The sequence below is a fragment of the Elgaria multicarinata genome, chromosome 6 (assembly GCF_023053635.1).
Source record: "Elgaria multicarinata webbii isolate HBS135686 ecotype San Diego chromosome 6, rElgMul1.1.pri, whole genome shotgun sequence".
Taxonomy (NCBI): Eukaryota; Metazoa; Chordata; class Lepidosauria; order Squamata; family Anguidae; genus Elgaria; species Elgaria multicarinata.
The window spans coordinates 85,937,076-85,954,094 of record NC_086176.1 but is presented as its reverse complement, the minus strand read 5'-3'; the positions used below and the strand labels follow the sequence as shown (position 1 = coordinate 85,954,094).

At 41.3% G+C, this 17,019-nt stretch overlaps 1 protein-coding gene across 1 annotated transcript in view; it reads left to right on the top strand.

Moving 5' to 3' along the window:
- The window catches only part of ARSB (arylsulfatase B), a 90,611-nt gene that overhangs the window by 11,724 nt on the left and 61,868 nt on the right, over nucleotides 1-17,019 (top strand). The window contains exons 3-4 of the mRNA XM_063128777.1: nucleotides 2,312-2,502; nucleotides 5,138-5,345. Of these exons, the coding sequence (XP_062984847.1) occupies nucleotides 2,312-2,502; nucleotides 5,138-5,345 (399 nt within the window). The remainder of the gene's footprint in view (nucleotides 1-2,311; nucleotides 2,503-5,137; nucleotides 5,346-17,019) is intronic.

The following is a 17,019-nucleotide window of genomic DNA, read 5'->3' as shown; positions in this document are numbered from 1 at the left end:
GAGTATGGGTGGGGAACCTGTGGCATTCCAGGTATTGTTGGACTCCAATTCCTGTCAACCCCCACCAGCACAGTCAATGATTAGGGAACAACAGCATCTGGAGGGCTGCAGGTTTCCTGTCCCCACATTAAAGGGTATGGGGAATGGTGGGAAATATTGATTGCAAATTGGTATTGGAGCTAGGTGTTGGAAATTACAAGAATTGGATTAGAATCTTGCAAAGGTAAGAGGATGGCACTGGAAGAAGTTGACTTGGGTATAACAGTCACGGTGGTCAACTTGGAGACTTCTTTCTCCATATATATTTTTGAATGGCTAAATGTTGCATTGGACATTTTTTGCTTCTCCTTAGAGATGTGTTGATGTTTTTAAAAGTGCACAAGTTCCTTCTGTATCTACAGTGCTGTTCCAACATTGGCAGAAAAACTAGTTTTGAGAAGCAAAGGAGTGGCAAAGACCATTCATAAAGGAGCAAGGATTTGATATATATAAAACAAGGATGGGGGACCTGCGGTCTACGGAAGTTTTCCATCTGGCATGTGGGGACTTGGGCTCCCTCTACAAGCAACAGAAGTGGTTGTAGGAGAACCACTGATCAGAGTCAACAGTGGGGATAACCCTTACTTAGCATAGCAATCAGCCTCTCAATCGGGAGGAGAAGTGGCATGCTAAGTGCCTTTCCTGCCCTCATCTTTCCAATGGGGGAAGGCGTGGGCCGGCAGAGTTACCCTGACAGAGGCACAGAGTGGAAGGACCACCTAGCATCTTGACCAGGGAGGCTGCAGTGCATGCACACTTGAAGCCAGGGAGGAGCAAAGCTGTGTCAGACCCTTTCACAAACCCGTTGGAAGGTGATGGTGGAGCAAAGGAGATTGAGCTTGCACGGCTTTGCTCTTTCCCCACATTCTACTATCTGGGGAAAGCCCGGGCAGAGCAAAGCAGGTTCCCTAGCTCCAGCTGGTGCTTCAGCTGGAGACCTAATGACTGTAAAGGAAGAGCGCCCAGCAACCTGCTGGCTCTTGACTGGATTTAGCATGGATCCCCAGGCTCAGACACTCATAGCTCACACAAGATGAGGTTTAAGACCATTTATTAGGAGAAGGGTAGGAATACATGGGATTAGCAGAATAAAACCATAAAAGCATGCATAAATGTATAAGAACCCAGAACAAGCAAGCTAAAAACTAAAACTACAAAGTCATACGTCACCCAGACTGCACTCAGCCGACACCCCCTGTTCTATTCACAGGGAAGTCTTTATACTATTCTTTTTGCTCCTTCCCACCTCCCTTCAGCTTTGATGCGTGGAATTTCTTCACACTTCCGCCCGGGATGGTTAATCACTCAAGGACACAAGATAGTTACAATCGGCTTGGCTTCAGTCTTCTCCACCTCATACAGCTGCCTGGTTCTTATCTCCCTTCCTATGGAACCATAAAATTCATAAATTAAAAGACATGCCAGTCCCAAGGTCCGGTTAACCCTCACCCTACCCTTACAATGACATCAGGGAGTGGGGCTTCACCGCCTGACATCATGGACCCCAAAGAGTTCCCTACGCCTGTCTCTTCCTAAAGGATGGATACCCTGGTTGAAATGCAGAGGAGTGCATAGGTTAGTGGGAAATAATTTGGGACTGTACCCTTTACCCCTTGGATGGTTTGAAGGTCACCTGTATGATGATTCAATTTACCTAAATCACAGTCAACTACTAGTAGAAGGGTTTTAGATGGAAAACCTTCTGCGTTTGAAAATAGTGATCCTTCATTCTGAAGAGACTGTTGCACTCACCAGGTGGTGTCAGCAGCAGATCAGAAATGTTCACATAGTTTGCATGAAAAATACTCTAGTCAGCATGATATCCTCTGAATATAAATAGCACAGCAGTTTTATCTTCATCTGTTGTTGCAAGCATTATTCAGTTTACCAAACAATGCTAATATTTTTTAATGAAACTTTATCTTGGCTGCTGCTGTTTTTGTTTCTGAAACTCTGTAATTTTAATTTTCAATATCTGTGATACATTTGCCAATATTGAAAACCTCTTTTAAATATTAACGAGTATACATATATTAATATTTTTTGGGTGTTGTTGTTGTTGTTTTTAGTGTTTGAGATTAAATATGTTGCCAAATTGGTATTTTTACTGGGTTTTATAAAAAAAATAATCCTGTCCAGGCAGGGTTTTTTCAACTGCAAACACCAGGCAATTTTCCACCTTACAAACGAATGTTGCTTTCATTTCTGCTTTTAAAGCTCTCCTTCTGAAATTGTAGAATGTTTGATCTCTTTCCCCTTTTTCTTGTTTTAGGCTACCTTCTTGGAAGTGAAGATTACTATTCTCATGTGCGCTGTGTGCCCATTGTGTCAAAGAACGTAACCCGATGTGCCCTTGATCTTCGAGATGGAGAAGAAATTGCAGATGGATTTAAATCCATGTACTCTACTAATATATTTACAGAAAGAGCTGTGGATCTTATAGCAAGCCATAAAACAGAAAAGGTACAAATTGTCTTTCTTTTTCTTATAAGATAAAGTTTTAATGCATTTCTGGTCAAGCAGGATCAAACACTGAGCTGCTGTCATGTGCTTGAGCTGAGAGGCCTGTGTATCCAGCCAATCCATAACTGTTCCTCTTCTTGTCTTGCCTGATGACACAAACCCCTTGCTTTTTCCTTCTCCATCCTCTTCCCAAGTTTGGAGCTCAGGATTTCAGATTTCCCACTCGGATTTCCCTCTCCAAACTTGTAGCTCTGTCTGTGGCAGGAGTGCTGGGTATCTTTCATCCCGAGAGCCAAACTCAATTTCAGAGAAGCTTTCAGGGCCCACATTTCAGTAATCGGCAGGGCTGAAGGCAAAAGAGGGTGTTGGGGCAAAAGTCCCAGCATATATTAGATTAGCGCTCTTACTGACAGTAACTAAGCTTTAGGAGAGGAATTTTGACCTTTCTGAATGGGAGAAAAATCTACACAAACACTGGGGAACCATAAAATGATTGGCGGTTGGAGGAACCTCAGGAGGGGCGGATTTGGCCTCCACGCCTAAGGTTCTGCATCCTTTGTCTATGGCCTCAGGATGCTGGGGGATCCCTCCCCACCCACCCCGCACAGACCCTCAAATGCCATCTAGGGGCCACAGGATTGCTCTCTTAAGAGTATTGTGCAGTTTTATAAAACCTTAAATGTCCAGGAGAAGTACAGGATGCCAGAAGAATCCTTTTTAATAAAGAGGATTTTTTTCTTACATGGTAAATACTTACTACTCTTCATGACGTCTTGTGTCCTTTGAGATCAGCTCACAAGGCCTTACTGTGGATTCTTATCATGATGTAGTGACTTGCTTACAGCTGGGCATTTGTTTGTTAACAGCATTTATATGCTGCCCAATAACTGGCGTTCTCTGGATGCGTAACGATAACATTTAAAACTAGTGAAAAATCAAAATGGAATAAAACAACCACACTATAATATAAAATAAATAAAACCACCAGCAGCAAAACAGTAATACAGCAAAACAAACGGCACTAAAAGTTGTTTTGAATGTCTTAGGGAATAAAAATTTCTTCACCTGTCACAGAAAAGTCTACAATGCAAGTGCCAAGTGAAACTCTCTGGGGTGCTATCACTGAACTGTGGTGCCACCACTGAAAGGCCACATCCCTAGTAGCCATCAGTTGCATTTGGTGGGAGTGCCTAGAAAAGAGTATCTGATAATGATCTTAAGGTCCATGAAAGTATATGGGATACTCTATTGCAGCCTTCCTGAACTGGGTTGATTAAGGGCTGAGTGTGGTTGTTGTTGAAATGTGAGTTATTGTGTTGTCTGAACCTAGCTGTGCTAATAAACCATGCTTTGTTAACCATGAACAACCCATGAAGAGAACCCATTGTTTGTTGTTGGGTTGTGAATTGTGGTTTGTTCATGATTGACAAATCATGGTTTGCTATCATTGCTGAGTTCGGACAACACTATGGTTCAATGACAATTGTGAGTGTGGGTTATCGTGTTGCATGAATCCAGTCTGTGTGATGTGGTGAATAGTGTCGAACTTGATTATGGGAGTATTGGTCTAACTCCTTGTTCTTCCATGGAGCTTTTTGGGAGACTATGCCCTGGTTTTCACATAACATCAGTTCCTAGGTTCTTTAAACTAGGAATTGTCAGGGCTGAGCAGCAGTGAGTGAGCATGTTGCCTCCCATGTTTCTGGTTTCAATAATCAAAACCCTAGGAATTTCCTGTTCCTGGGTGGTTGTTATTACATCCAAACACGGAACTCTGCATCATTTAGGGGTTAAACAACCCAAGTTTAACCCAGTAATTGCCCATTGTTTGCTGTTGGGTTAAGTCTAGGTTGTTTAACCCCTAAACAACCCAGCGTTTGGATGTCACAATAACAATGGGGCATTCCTGGGTTATTGATTGAAAGTAGAAGTGATGAGCAAGCTGGAGGCAGTGTGCTTGCTTGCTGCCACATGGCCACAACTAACTATAGGTTAAAAACAACCCATAGTTAGCCATTATGTTTGAACTGGATAAGTCTCAGCTTTTTCTCATACCAGGATGTTATGTGGATAAAATGGGAAGAACCTTAAGGAAGCATTGTAGTTCACTGGTAGAGCAGCTGTTTTGCATGCAAAAGCTCCCAAGTTCAATCCCCGGCATCCCCAGGTAGAACTGGAAAAACTCCTGTCTGAAATCCTGGAGAGCTCCATTTAGCCCAGTGTTGTCAGTACTTGGCTAAATGGACCAATGGTCTGATGCAGTACGAGGCACCTATATTCTTCATGTATGCTGCGGACTTCAGTTCCTTGGAAAATCATAAATATGTGCAACACCAATGTAGTATGTGTTAAGTTCTGCTTAGTCAACTGCTGGTGTGCCCCAGTTTTAAATATCTGCAGACTTTCCTAAGGTAAACAAAAATTGGATTCAAAGCTCTGTTTTAGGCTAGATCATGCTCATTATTAGAACCTCACAAAAATACCAATGGGGACGCCTTCTGTCAAATACTCTTTATCCTCGACAACTGAAGACAGAAGGAAAGCAGTAGTTGCAGATGAAAGTTTATCAGCCATCCTTTTGATTCTTGCATTTAATGTTGTGTTGTTGTTTTTTGGTCACGTATGTGTGTTATAGCCTCTCTTTCTCTACTTCGCACTGCAATCTGTCCATGAGCCTCTTCAAGTACCTGAGAAATACATAGAACGATATTCTTTTATCAAAGATGAAAAGAGGCGCAAATATGCAGGAATGGTATCCATTATGGATGAAGCTGTAGGAAATATAACTACTGCCCTGAAGAGATTTGGACTTTGGGACAACACTATTCTCATATTTTCTACAGGTAAGACTGAATGAATGTTAATGCTAGCATTTTTCTCTTCAATATTCAGCCAATTATCTGACTAGAATAATGGAAATTGGATATTGGGGAGAGGGAGGGGAGAGTGGGAAACATGCTTTGTATTTGTCCTTGGGAGGCTGATTAAGAAACAAAAAAGACTGGATTGTGAAATGGAACTGTTGCAGGGAAAGGGGAAAATATGAAGTGGATTTCTGTGGGGAGAAGGAAAAACGGTATCTCCTAGACTTTTCAACCCTGGTTTTGAAAACAGGTGCTTACTTTACTGTGGCTTGGTTAATATTTCGAAAGAGATCTGCAGGGGTCTTGGGCTGATAGGGAATAATGCCATCTACACTATTAGCCCTTCTCTTTAATTATGGGAGAGGGGCAAGTTGCCACTTACTGGGTGGAAAAGGAAAGGCATTCTGTATGTGTTCAAAGGTACTTTTACTTTGGCCATAGCTAGATGGGGCTTTATCCCGGGGCGATCCCTGGGATTGTCCCTGTGCATCCACATGACGCACATGGGATCAGGGAGGGATGATCCCTCCCTTGCCCTGGGATCTTGCCCTCCCCTTTAGTACCGTTTTTTCCATGGTCTCAGGCTAAGCACAAGACCACGGAACGTGTGGCCGGGCACTGCGGTTTGTACCGGCTCCTCGCGATTCCTCACGAAGAGCTGGGACCTGCGCACGGGGCGCAGCGCTCCTCAGGAGCACTGCGCTCATTGGGGGTGGGGGTGGGGGAGAGGGAAAAGTAATTATTTTTTAAAAAAATTACTTACCTTTTGTGCATGAGCGTTCATGCGCTGCTGTCCCCTTAAGAAAAAAGAAAGAAAATGGTGGGCGCGACACCTCTCCCTCTGAGGTCATCGCACGCCGCGTGTGTACTGATGGGGAGATCTCACGATAAAAATATTGCGGGATCTCCACCCCGCCAGACCTCTAGGTCTAGCTAAGGCCTATATTCTCTCCGGCTAGAAGAAATTGGTTTTGGCAGATGATGCCAGGTGTGCTATACTTTACAATGGCAGACGATGCCAGGTGTGCCCCACTCCATGTGGGGCTGCCTTTGAAGACAGTTCGGAAGCTGCAGCTTGTACAAAATGCAGCAGCCAGAGTGATAACAAGGACCAAAAGGTTCGAACATATAAGACCCACTCTGGCCCACTTGCATTGGCTGCCTATTTGTTTCTGAGCCCGATTCAAGGAGCTGGTTTTAACCTATAAAGCCCTACATGGCTTGGGACCACAATACTTGACAGAATGCCTCTCCTGACATGAACCTACCCGTACACTGCACTCAACATCCAAGGTCCTCCTCTGGGTGCCTACTCCAAGGGAAGCTCGGAGGATGGAAACAAGAGAGAGGGCCTTTTCTGTAGTGCCCCCGCAATTGTGGAACAATCACCCTGACGAGGACTGCCTGGCGCCGACATTGTTATCTTTTTGGCGCCAGGTCAAGACTTTTCTCTTCTCCCAGGCATTTAACAACATGTAATTAGCCTGGGTTGGTTTTTGTATGTTTTTGTGGTTTTAAATTTTATGATTTTGAGATTTAAAATTTTTGCATATTGTTTTTAAGTGTTTTTATCCTATGTAAACCGCCCAGAGAGCCCCAGCTATGGGATGGTATGCAAATGTAATAAATAAATAAATAATAACAATGTAACATAGCAGTTTAATAATTTAACCCTAATTTTTTGAATTGAATGAAGCAAACCTCATAAAATTAGGGATGAGCAGATTTCCTCCATTCTGTTCCATGGCATTGTTATTCAGTGTTCACCCTGCTCTGTGTTCTGTTCCTCTCGCCTTCTGGATTGACTTGGAACATTTCTAAAATTAACTTCAGAGTCGATGTGTATGATGGGACTTGGGGTCCAACAACATCTGATGACCACATAGTGTGCCCATCACATGGTTCATGCCAGGCACCATTTGCCTAATCACCCACCCGAGCATAGCTTGTCACATCATCTGAACCAGGGTGGCATGGCTTGTTGGAGAGGTAAACAACCCTCAAATAACCCATGGGCTGCTGTTGAGTTATTTGAGGGTTGTTTCCCCCCTCCAACAAGCGCATGCCACCCAGGTTTGCATGCCTGGGCCAGTGATTAAGCAAATGGCACTCAGCATGTACCACAGCTTAACCAAAGCACTGTGGCTTGTTTAACCCACGATGATCGTGTGAACCAAGTCAGTGCCTTGGATCTTTTCAGTATTTGAGAGAGTAAAGGATAGTAAAGAGTTAAGGCTATGCTATTGTGGCCCTGCAATCAAAGGACAAAAGTCTACCTTTTTCCCCAGCATGACATCTGCCAAAAGCAAACTTGTTTTGCTTTGATATAGTCCTGATATGATAGACCAATTTGCAGCATTCAATGTTCTTACATTGATAAATACTACTGCAATTAATTCTACTTTGTCGCTGAAATTGCTGTTTCTCAGGGCTGCTTCACACATGACATTTTATCTATATGAGTGTAATGAAACATATTTAAACTGTTTCCCCCAAACACTTGAAATGGTTAATATCATGTAGTAATGTACACAGTCATAGCACACAGACCGCAGTAGCCATTTCTGTTTGACTGCATGTATATGTGTTAAGAACCTGCTGTCTGTCCTGGCTTCTTAATGTGTGTACATGTGGTAAAATATGTCCACAATCTTCACATATAGTGTACGTTAATTTTTCCCTGTATCAGTGTATATCTGTGCAGCAAAAAAAAAATGTGTGTGTGATGAAATCTTGGAATACTTTCTTGGTATTCTCCTTTACAAATTGTCATAGTGAGGCTCTTTCTCAAATACAAGTTCTACCATCCAGTTCTCCATCACTGTATGGTTGAACAATAGGTTTTAAGTACCTGGAGTGACGGTGGATGCTATTATAATCATACTTGGTTTTTATTCCTTTGTTAATAATGGATCCTATTGTTATAGGAAAACTGGCCACTTGAGGTGGCAATCTTATTCCCACTTACCTGGAACCAAGCCCAATCGAACTCAGTAACGTGATTCTCATGTCATGACAGTTATTTAACCCAGGAATTGAAGGGATAACACAGGAACAACACCAAATTATGGGCAATTGTTGGGTTAACTCTGGTTTCTTTAACCTATAAACATTCCCAAGTTCTGAGTTTGCATATCACGAAACAACCCAGGAATTGAGTGTTCCAGGGTTATTAATTGAAAGTAGAAACGCCAAACAAGTGGTTTATGCACTCCACTCATCCGCACAATTGTTACCATGAAGTGTAAAATAGACCAGTGAGACTTACCCACTGAGTGGACATGTGTGAGATTGCATGGTCAGCTCACTTCCCAAGCTGGTAAAGAATAAATGGTGGCTTTCCTTTTCCACATAAGATGGTCTGGCCTAAATGTGTCCTGAGAATACACCATTTGGCAAGTAAATCTGGTGCACAGCTTTAAAGGTTTTTGTGAAATAGGCAGAGGGACACCAGGGCCTAATCTACACCAAGCAGGATATTGCACTATGAAAGCGGTATATAAAAGGCAGGAGCCCCACTACTGCTTTATAGCAGTATTGAAGTGCAGTGACAACTGTTGGGGGCCTATTGACACATACTATATATCACTTTCATACCGCTTTCATAGTCCTGCCTGTTATATACTGCTTTCGTACCACTTTCATAGTACAATATCCTGCTTGGTATAGATTAGGCCCAGACGCTCTTTAAAATACACTAGTAAAATCTCCAAGCAAGGTATTAATGTCTGACCATTAATATATTATTCCATCAGAAGATAAGATGTTTTTAAAAATGCACCATTCAGACAATTTTAAGAACCCCAATTTTATGTCATTTTTAACAATCTAATTATTATGCAAGCTCTGATCCAGCACCATTAGAAAAGCTGCAAGGGTGTGCCGTTTCAAGCATTACACCAATTTGTAACACTCTCTCTCTTTTGGGATTGTTTTCTTTACTTCCATTTTAGTGCTAAACCTAAGTTGGAATTAAGAGAATAAGTAAAATTATCACCTGACAAAAGCATTTGAGTTTTAAGCAGCTGCTTGATGGGCAGAAATCCAACTGATGTAGCTGTTCCAAGCACAAATATAAAATACAAAAGGGGAAGGTGGTCCCTGTTGTAACTGATAATTGCCAGAAGAGGGTGCCACAAGATATGAAGTAGGATTGCTCTTTTGAGAAATGAGTCCACTTCCAGGATGGATCATGTTACTTTGTTAATTTCCCTTTGATTTAAAGTGTAGCTGCTGCTTCTTTTCTTTTTCCTGGTTCTAGGAGTTCTCAGGCTTTGTCACCGTGTTCCAAGGGCAACAGAACAAAACAAACCTGTACATGTTCTAAACACGTGTTGGGCCTTTTTCTGGTGGTTGTAGTGCTGGAAAGTACTTGGTCCTGTTGACAACATGAAGGGCTGTTGTATAGTGGCTAGAAGGTCAGATTTGGACTGGAAGATCCAGATTCATATCTTCACTCAAGCTCAATGGATGACCTTGGGCAAGTCACTATCTCTTAACCTAGCCTACCTCACAAGCTTGTTGTGAGGATAAAACCAGTGGGGGGGCACGTACAAAACACTGAGCTCCTTGGAGGAAGGAAGGGATGTAATATGCATAATAGGCATTCCTGTGGGTTCTGCATGGATCTGAAGTCAATTTGTAGTCAACTTGGTGTAGAGCTTTCAGTGTATCAGCTCCTCCTCTATTGAACTCTCTGCCTGTTGATGTCAAGCAAGCAACTAATCATGTTTCATTTTGAAGACATTTTTTCTCTAAATAAGCTTTACCTAACCAGTTAACCACAGTTTATTAGCATAATTTGGTTTTAACATTTTAAACACCATATTCTGATTCTTTTTTCCTTATTATTTGCTGCTCAAGAATTTTATTGGCTGTAGAGCAGTATATAAATTTTGTAAATAAATAACATGTAGGGTTTCATTTATTTTTCCCCTTCATCGACATGTGACTTAATACTTGGCATTTATATTTATTTATTTATTTATTTATTACATTTTTATGTAATAAATAGCCGAATAGCCCAATAGCCGAAGCTCTCTGGGCGGTTCACAGAAATTAAAATCACAATAAAACAACCAACAGGTTAAAAGCACAATTACAAAATACAATATAAAAAGCACAACCAGCAAGTTTGTGCAAGTTTCAAGTGCTGAAAGAGTGTCACATACATTGGGCCCATTTGCACATAACTGTGGCAAATTTTGGGTAAATTGGCCCATGATTTGCCAGGTCACGTGCCACTGTTTCTTTAAATATGCAGACTTTTATCGGCTCCATCATAGGCTGCTCTGTAACATGTGAAGCTAGGCACTATGGGTTATTTGTAGGTTAAACAACCCAGAATTAATCTATGGTTAGTTCTTAGGTTAACTTTGTGTTTTTAACCCCTAAATAACCCATAGTGTCTGGATTCATACATCAGTCAGAGGCTGCATATTTAGAGAGAGCAGCACGTGAACCAGCAAATCGTCGATTAATTAACCCACGATCTGCCGCCATCACATGCAAACTGGGTTAATATCTCAGTTTTCACAATAACCTTCTACAGCAGGCCGGTATTATTGGGTTGTATCCAATTTTAATCTAACTTAAGTCCCATTCATTTCAATGGTTCTTCTCTAAGTAAAGACTAACATTGTCTATAACTCATTATACCCTATTACAGGTGGGGGGTGGGGTGGGACTGTGGCTGAGAGACTGTGCATATCCTGTGGTCACCTCATGGCTGTGTTAAGATACAAACTGGGTTCCACTTCCTCCAATGTGCTTCACTACAATAGCTGAGATCCACTGAGGGCACCTCTTAACAATACTAGCTGTGGGCCACTTTGCAGGTAATGGCAGCCCATGGCCTAAACAACCGATGGGCTGTTTGGGATGAATGGGAGAGAACAGGTGTGTTCCTTGCAGCACATCAGCTACTTCTGCTTTTAATCAATAACCTACGATCAGCCCGTTCATAGGTTGCTGAGTGTGACGTGTGAACCAGGAGCACTGGGTTGTTTAGTGACCAAACACCTCAGTGGTCAACCCAACAAAAAACTATGGAAGAAGAATTTTAATAAATTAATTAACTTTTCTTTTGTTCTACCAATCATTTTTGTTTTTGTTGCATGTTCCCAAACACTCAGGGTTAGGTGGGCTATTAGTGTAAATAAATAAATAAATAAATAAATATTTCAGATGAATAAAGCCAAGAGAAATGCTTGGTATAATTTTTAAAAAGGTATTTTAAAAACAACCAAAAAACCTATAACACAACATAGTTTCATTTACAAATTTCAATGGAGAACAGATACATTTATGAATTTCCTAAGTCTGTTATATAATTATTAATAAACAGAAGTTCCAAATTCTGTTTTGTTTGTTTGTTTTTGCTGTTTCAGTATAAAGGCACTAAAACGTTACAGTGCATTTTTTTATTTTTTTATTTTATTTATTACATTTCTATACCTTCCAATAGCCGAAGCTCTCTGGGCGGTTAACAAAAATTAAAATCATAGTAAGACAATCAACAGGTTAAAAGCACAAATACACAATACAATATAAAAAGCACAACCAGAATAAAAACCACGCAGCAAAATTGATATAAAATTAAAATACAGAGTTAAAACAGTAAAATTTAAATTTAAGTTAAAATTAAGTGTTAAAATACTGGGAGAATAAAAAGGTCTTCAGCTGGCGACGAAATGAGTACAGTGTAGGCGCCAGGCGGACCTCTCTGGGGAGCTCATTCCACAACCGGGGTGCCACAGCGGAGAAAGCCCTCCTCCTAGTAGCCACCTGCCTCACTTCCTTCGGCAGGGGCTCATGGAGAAGGGCCCCTGAAGATGATCTTACGGTCCGGGCAGGTACTTATGGGAGGAGGCATTCCTTCAGATAACATGGCCCCAAACCATTTAGGGCTTTAAATGTCAATACCAGCACTTTGAATCGGGCCCGGACCTGGACTGGCAGCCAATGAAGTTGTAAAAGGACTGGCGTAATATGATCTCGCCGGCCAATCCCCGTTAGTAAACGGGATGCCCTGTTTTGTACCAGTTGAAGCTTCCGGACCGTTTTCAAAGGCAGCCCCACGTATAACGCATTGCAGTAATCCAAACGAGAGGTTATCAGAGCATGGATAACTGTAGCTAGGCTATCTCTGTCCAGGTAAGGGCGTAGTTGGTATATCAACCTAAGCATAAATATAACAGGAGGACAGAATTGTTTTACAAAACACAGAAATGCAGCTGGGCTTCTACTCATTCATTGCTAGCCAGAAATTAGCTGATATATGCCTGGAACTGTACAAATAGCCATTTTTTGTCCCTAGAGAGGGCCATGTTGTTCTACAGATTCTATGCAACCAGATTAAGTTTTGACATGATAAAGTAAGTTTAAATAGATAATATAGGAAAGAGGGTTTGGAGTTCAAGTTGAGGGCAGAATTATTTGCAGATATATACCTTGAGTTGCTTTTACATAGTATAAATCTTTAATGCCTTTTTAAATGACCAATATCAGTGGGAGTGTAAAGAAGCCAACCTGCAATTATTCCATGTAAACCCTAGATTTGATTCTTTATAGACCGCAGTGGAAGTAAGTGTGTTGTGTGTATACACACACACACAACAAAGAGAGAGAGAGAGAGAGACTCAAATTCTCCAGTGTAGAAGTTCAAGAATCGAGTTCAGTGGGAATGCCAGAGGTCAGAAATTAACTGGCTTCATTGAGCTATGAATTGAAGCTTTCATAGAGGCTGCATAGCTGTAGTAAATACTGTTAATCCTTCCCTTTCATAAGCTCTGGAAGGATTCACCCACACAATTTAAAAACTAATAATGAAAAATAAATGACATGCTTTTATTGCTATCTTTGGCAGTTGGCTCTAAATGCTTCATCCAAAGTGGAAGAGCAGCTTGAATTGTTTGTAGGCTTGGCCCCTGCTTAAAATCAGTCCACAACCTCATGCCTTTTCTTAATAAGTAAACGTTTCAGACATTCCATATTGGCACCACCCTGTATAATTCTTGACATATTTAGTCTCCTTTTGATTGTTCCTAATATAGATAGCTAAACTTCAGACTTCTCAGAGGGTCTCAGCTCCTCTTGCCATAAAGGGATTCCAGATGCAGTATGCCTCTTGCTGCTGTTTATTGACTTATTGACATATTATGGTGGATTAAAAAATACATTTTCTTGTATTTTGGGACTAACTGAGGCTGAAGCGGAGTGGGAAGATGTGTTGGTTACAAGAGCAAGGCAACAGATGAATGTGCCAAGTGGGGACTGGTAACTAAAAAAAGGGGGCTTGCAATATAGAGAGGGAACATGCATAGGGAGCTTCCTTAGACTGAATCAGTCCATCTAGCTCAGTATTGTTGTCAACACTGACTGGCAGCAGTGCTCCAGAGTTTCAGGCAGGAGTCTTTCCTAGTCTTGACTGCAGCTGCCAGGACCTGAACATGGGACCTTTTGCATGCACAGCTCAATGACCAATGAGCTGCTGGCCTTCCTCAGTGTCAGCCTCTGCAGCCAGGAGAAGAGTAAGAAAACGCTTGAGTGGAGGCCACAAGCCACACACAGAACAGCCAGTATCATAATCTCTTCATATATAATCTATGATGTGGCCATGTGAGGGATATTGTGTACAATTCTGGGTGCCCCATGTCAAAAAGGATACTGTGGAGCTTGAAAAGGTGGGAAGAAAGGAATTTGGGGCTTTTTAGCTGAGAAAAAAGTGTTTGGGGTTTTTTAGTTGAGGGAAAAAAGGTGACTAAAGGGAAGATGATACAGGTTTTCTGTGAAGAAAACATAGAGAGAAATTTTTTCTTCCTCTCCCATAATACTAGAACTTGGGTCACCAATAAAATTGATTGGCAGTAGAGTCCTATTAAGCAAAACAAAAGTACCCCACACAACACATAATTCTTAATAAATTCAGTATCACAACATGTTTTCAGAAGGTTTTAAAATGAGCTAAACCAATTCATGGAGAATAGAGAGCCAATGCGGTGTAGTAGTTACAATGTTGGATTGGGACTTGGGAGATCCGGGTTCCAGTCCCTTCATGGCCATGACGTTCACTGGGTGATTTTGGGTCGTCAGTGACTCTCAGCTCAACTTACCTCACAGGATTGTTGTGAGGATAAAACGGAGAGGAGGATTGTACATGCCGTCTTGGGTTCCGTGGAGGAAAACGTAACAACAACAAAAAAGCTCTGCAAATGGCTATTTGCTGTGGTAGTCCATTAATCCTCCATGTTCAGAAGCAGTATAACTCTGCATACCAGATCCCAAGAGCGAGCAATGAGACAGGGTCATTGCTATAGTGTTCTGCTTATGGGCTTTTCAAAGGTATCTATCTGGGCTACCTTTGGAAACTGGATGCTAAGCTGCAGGACTGGCCCTGCCATTAGGTAAAGTGAAATGGCTGACTCAGGGGGCAGATGCAGCAGAGCAGGAGTGAGGTGTTGGAGGACAGAGCAGTGGGAGATGTGCAGCCTGCTTTGCATCCCCTAAGCTATCTTAGTGTCTTCAAGTGTGGTACTTCAAGCTGTACCATCGACACTGTTGAAACAAAATTCTGGCAAACTTCTGAATGTGGGATGGAGGGAACCCATTTTATCCTTTGCCTCGGTCAGCAAAATAATTTGGGCCAGTCCTGCTAAGCTAGATGGAACCTTGGTCTGATCTCTTGTTATCTTCTGAAAAGAATAAACATTGTTTTGTTACTAAAGCAAAGGTGCTCAGTCATTAATCTCGCCAGCAGCTCTTATCCATCTTCACTTGGAACAAATTTGTAGGTCTAATGTAACAGTAAATTGTATACTCACAAATGTTTTAAATTATTTAGTGGTAAACCTTCTTAAAATCAAGAACAATTAAGTACTCATCGTAAAATGACTCAATAGTATACTCTTCCCTTTTTAAGGTCCTAGCTACATGCAAACAAAAAGAAAAGAAGGCATCAGTTACAGATAAAAGCAATCAACAAATGCTAAAGAACACACAACTGCCATAATGAAACCACTGAATTCTAATATGCATGCAGCCGTCTTATATACATTTTATTTAAATTGGTCACACTGGGCAGCCCATTTGATCCCATTATGGGCAATTTAAATAAAATGTAAGACATTTGTTTCTAGTTGCATTTAAACACATGGAACCAACCCCCAATATATCCTTTCTGCTCCTTTAAGAAAAAGCCACAGGGCCAAATAGCAAGTGCCATTACATATGATGAGCCATCCTGAAGGGCAGGGTTTGTTTGTTTGTTTTTCTTTGATAAACAGCCAGACTGGTGGCCCCCTGAGCTAACCTCTTGGATTTAATCCAGAATTTGCCTCCCATGAACTGAAGTGCTCCTTCTATCACTGGAAGGTTTCTGATCCAGTAGAGGAATATCCCTGGCAGAAGGTGGGAGAAAGTGATTTTCATTGATTCTCCCTTCGCCTTGTATCCCTCTATGCCCCACCTACCTGCTAGATTTGCTACATGAGGTTAGGGGCCCTTTGAAACATTGTGGGGAGGTGGTTGCAGGGGGAGAAGTAAGTAAGTGAAAATTGCCTCCCCCTTATATTTCTGCCAGCGGGGGTATTCTGAGTGCAACTCTGTTCAGGAGGTGTTGCTGCTGATGAAAGCACAATCTTGAGACCAATACACTGTGTTTAGGATAAATGTTTAGTAAATATATTGTACGCTGTCTTCATATAGATTTCTGGCCATCATCTCTACAATTGTATTAATAAATATTAAATTTGGCATATCCTTCTACCAGGATGTATTTTTACCATGTTAATTTTTATGTGATTTAATAATTCCCTGAAAAGTTAGTTTGTTTTTCTCATTTATTAAGCACTTCAGCTTCAGGTGTTCTGTGTTATTTCTCAGATTTTGTAAATGGCGTGGAGTGAGACAGTGAAATGTTGGGACTTGCTACAAGCCTGCTGAGATTTTAAACGTGACAAATGATTTTCTAGTTAATTAATAGCCTGTCTTTTTCTTGACATGGAACAAGCCAGTCTGTCACCACTACTCAAAAGCTGATTGTGTTTTTGTTTGATTAATCAGGTCTCATGGCTTAAGCCAAACTTCATTGGTGTGTACTTCTCTGCACTTGATGTCACAAGCCACTTATGATAAACAAGCAAAAGGTTTGCTCCCTGCCCTGTTCTCCCCAATCCGTCTCTTGCTTTGCTTTTTTTCTTTTTCTTTAATCAAGACAATTTATCCTTGCAAACTAGGAGGGCATTTAGAATAACATTAGGATGTGCTTCTCCCATTATACTTTTTCCAAGGTGGATTTAAAGAAAAACATTGGTAGGATGGCCAATTATCAATCATTGAAAAAGAGGGTGCAACAGTTTGCATTGAATTTGCATACGCTAATTTATACCTGTAGGTGCACATTTAGGAATTATTATTATAGTGTAAATAGAAATACAGTACATCTCACCATTATATGGAAGACTGTGACCAGGTGATCTGTGAACCTGCCTTTTCAGTCTGCTGTCCAGATGCTAACTGTTGAGAGGCAACAGTCGTTAAGGCTCTTTATCTTTTACACTGGAATTGGACAGAACAGCCCTTCAGATAGAGGACACATATGAGTAAGTTGCATAAGTGTTGATGTTAGCACATGTTTATGTATTTGGAAGCAGAA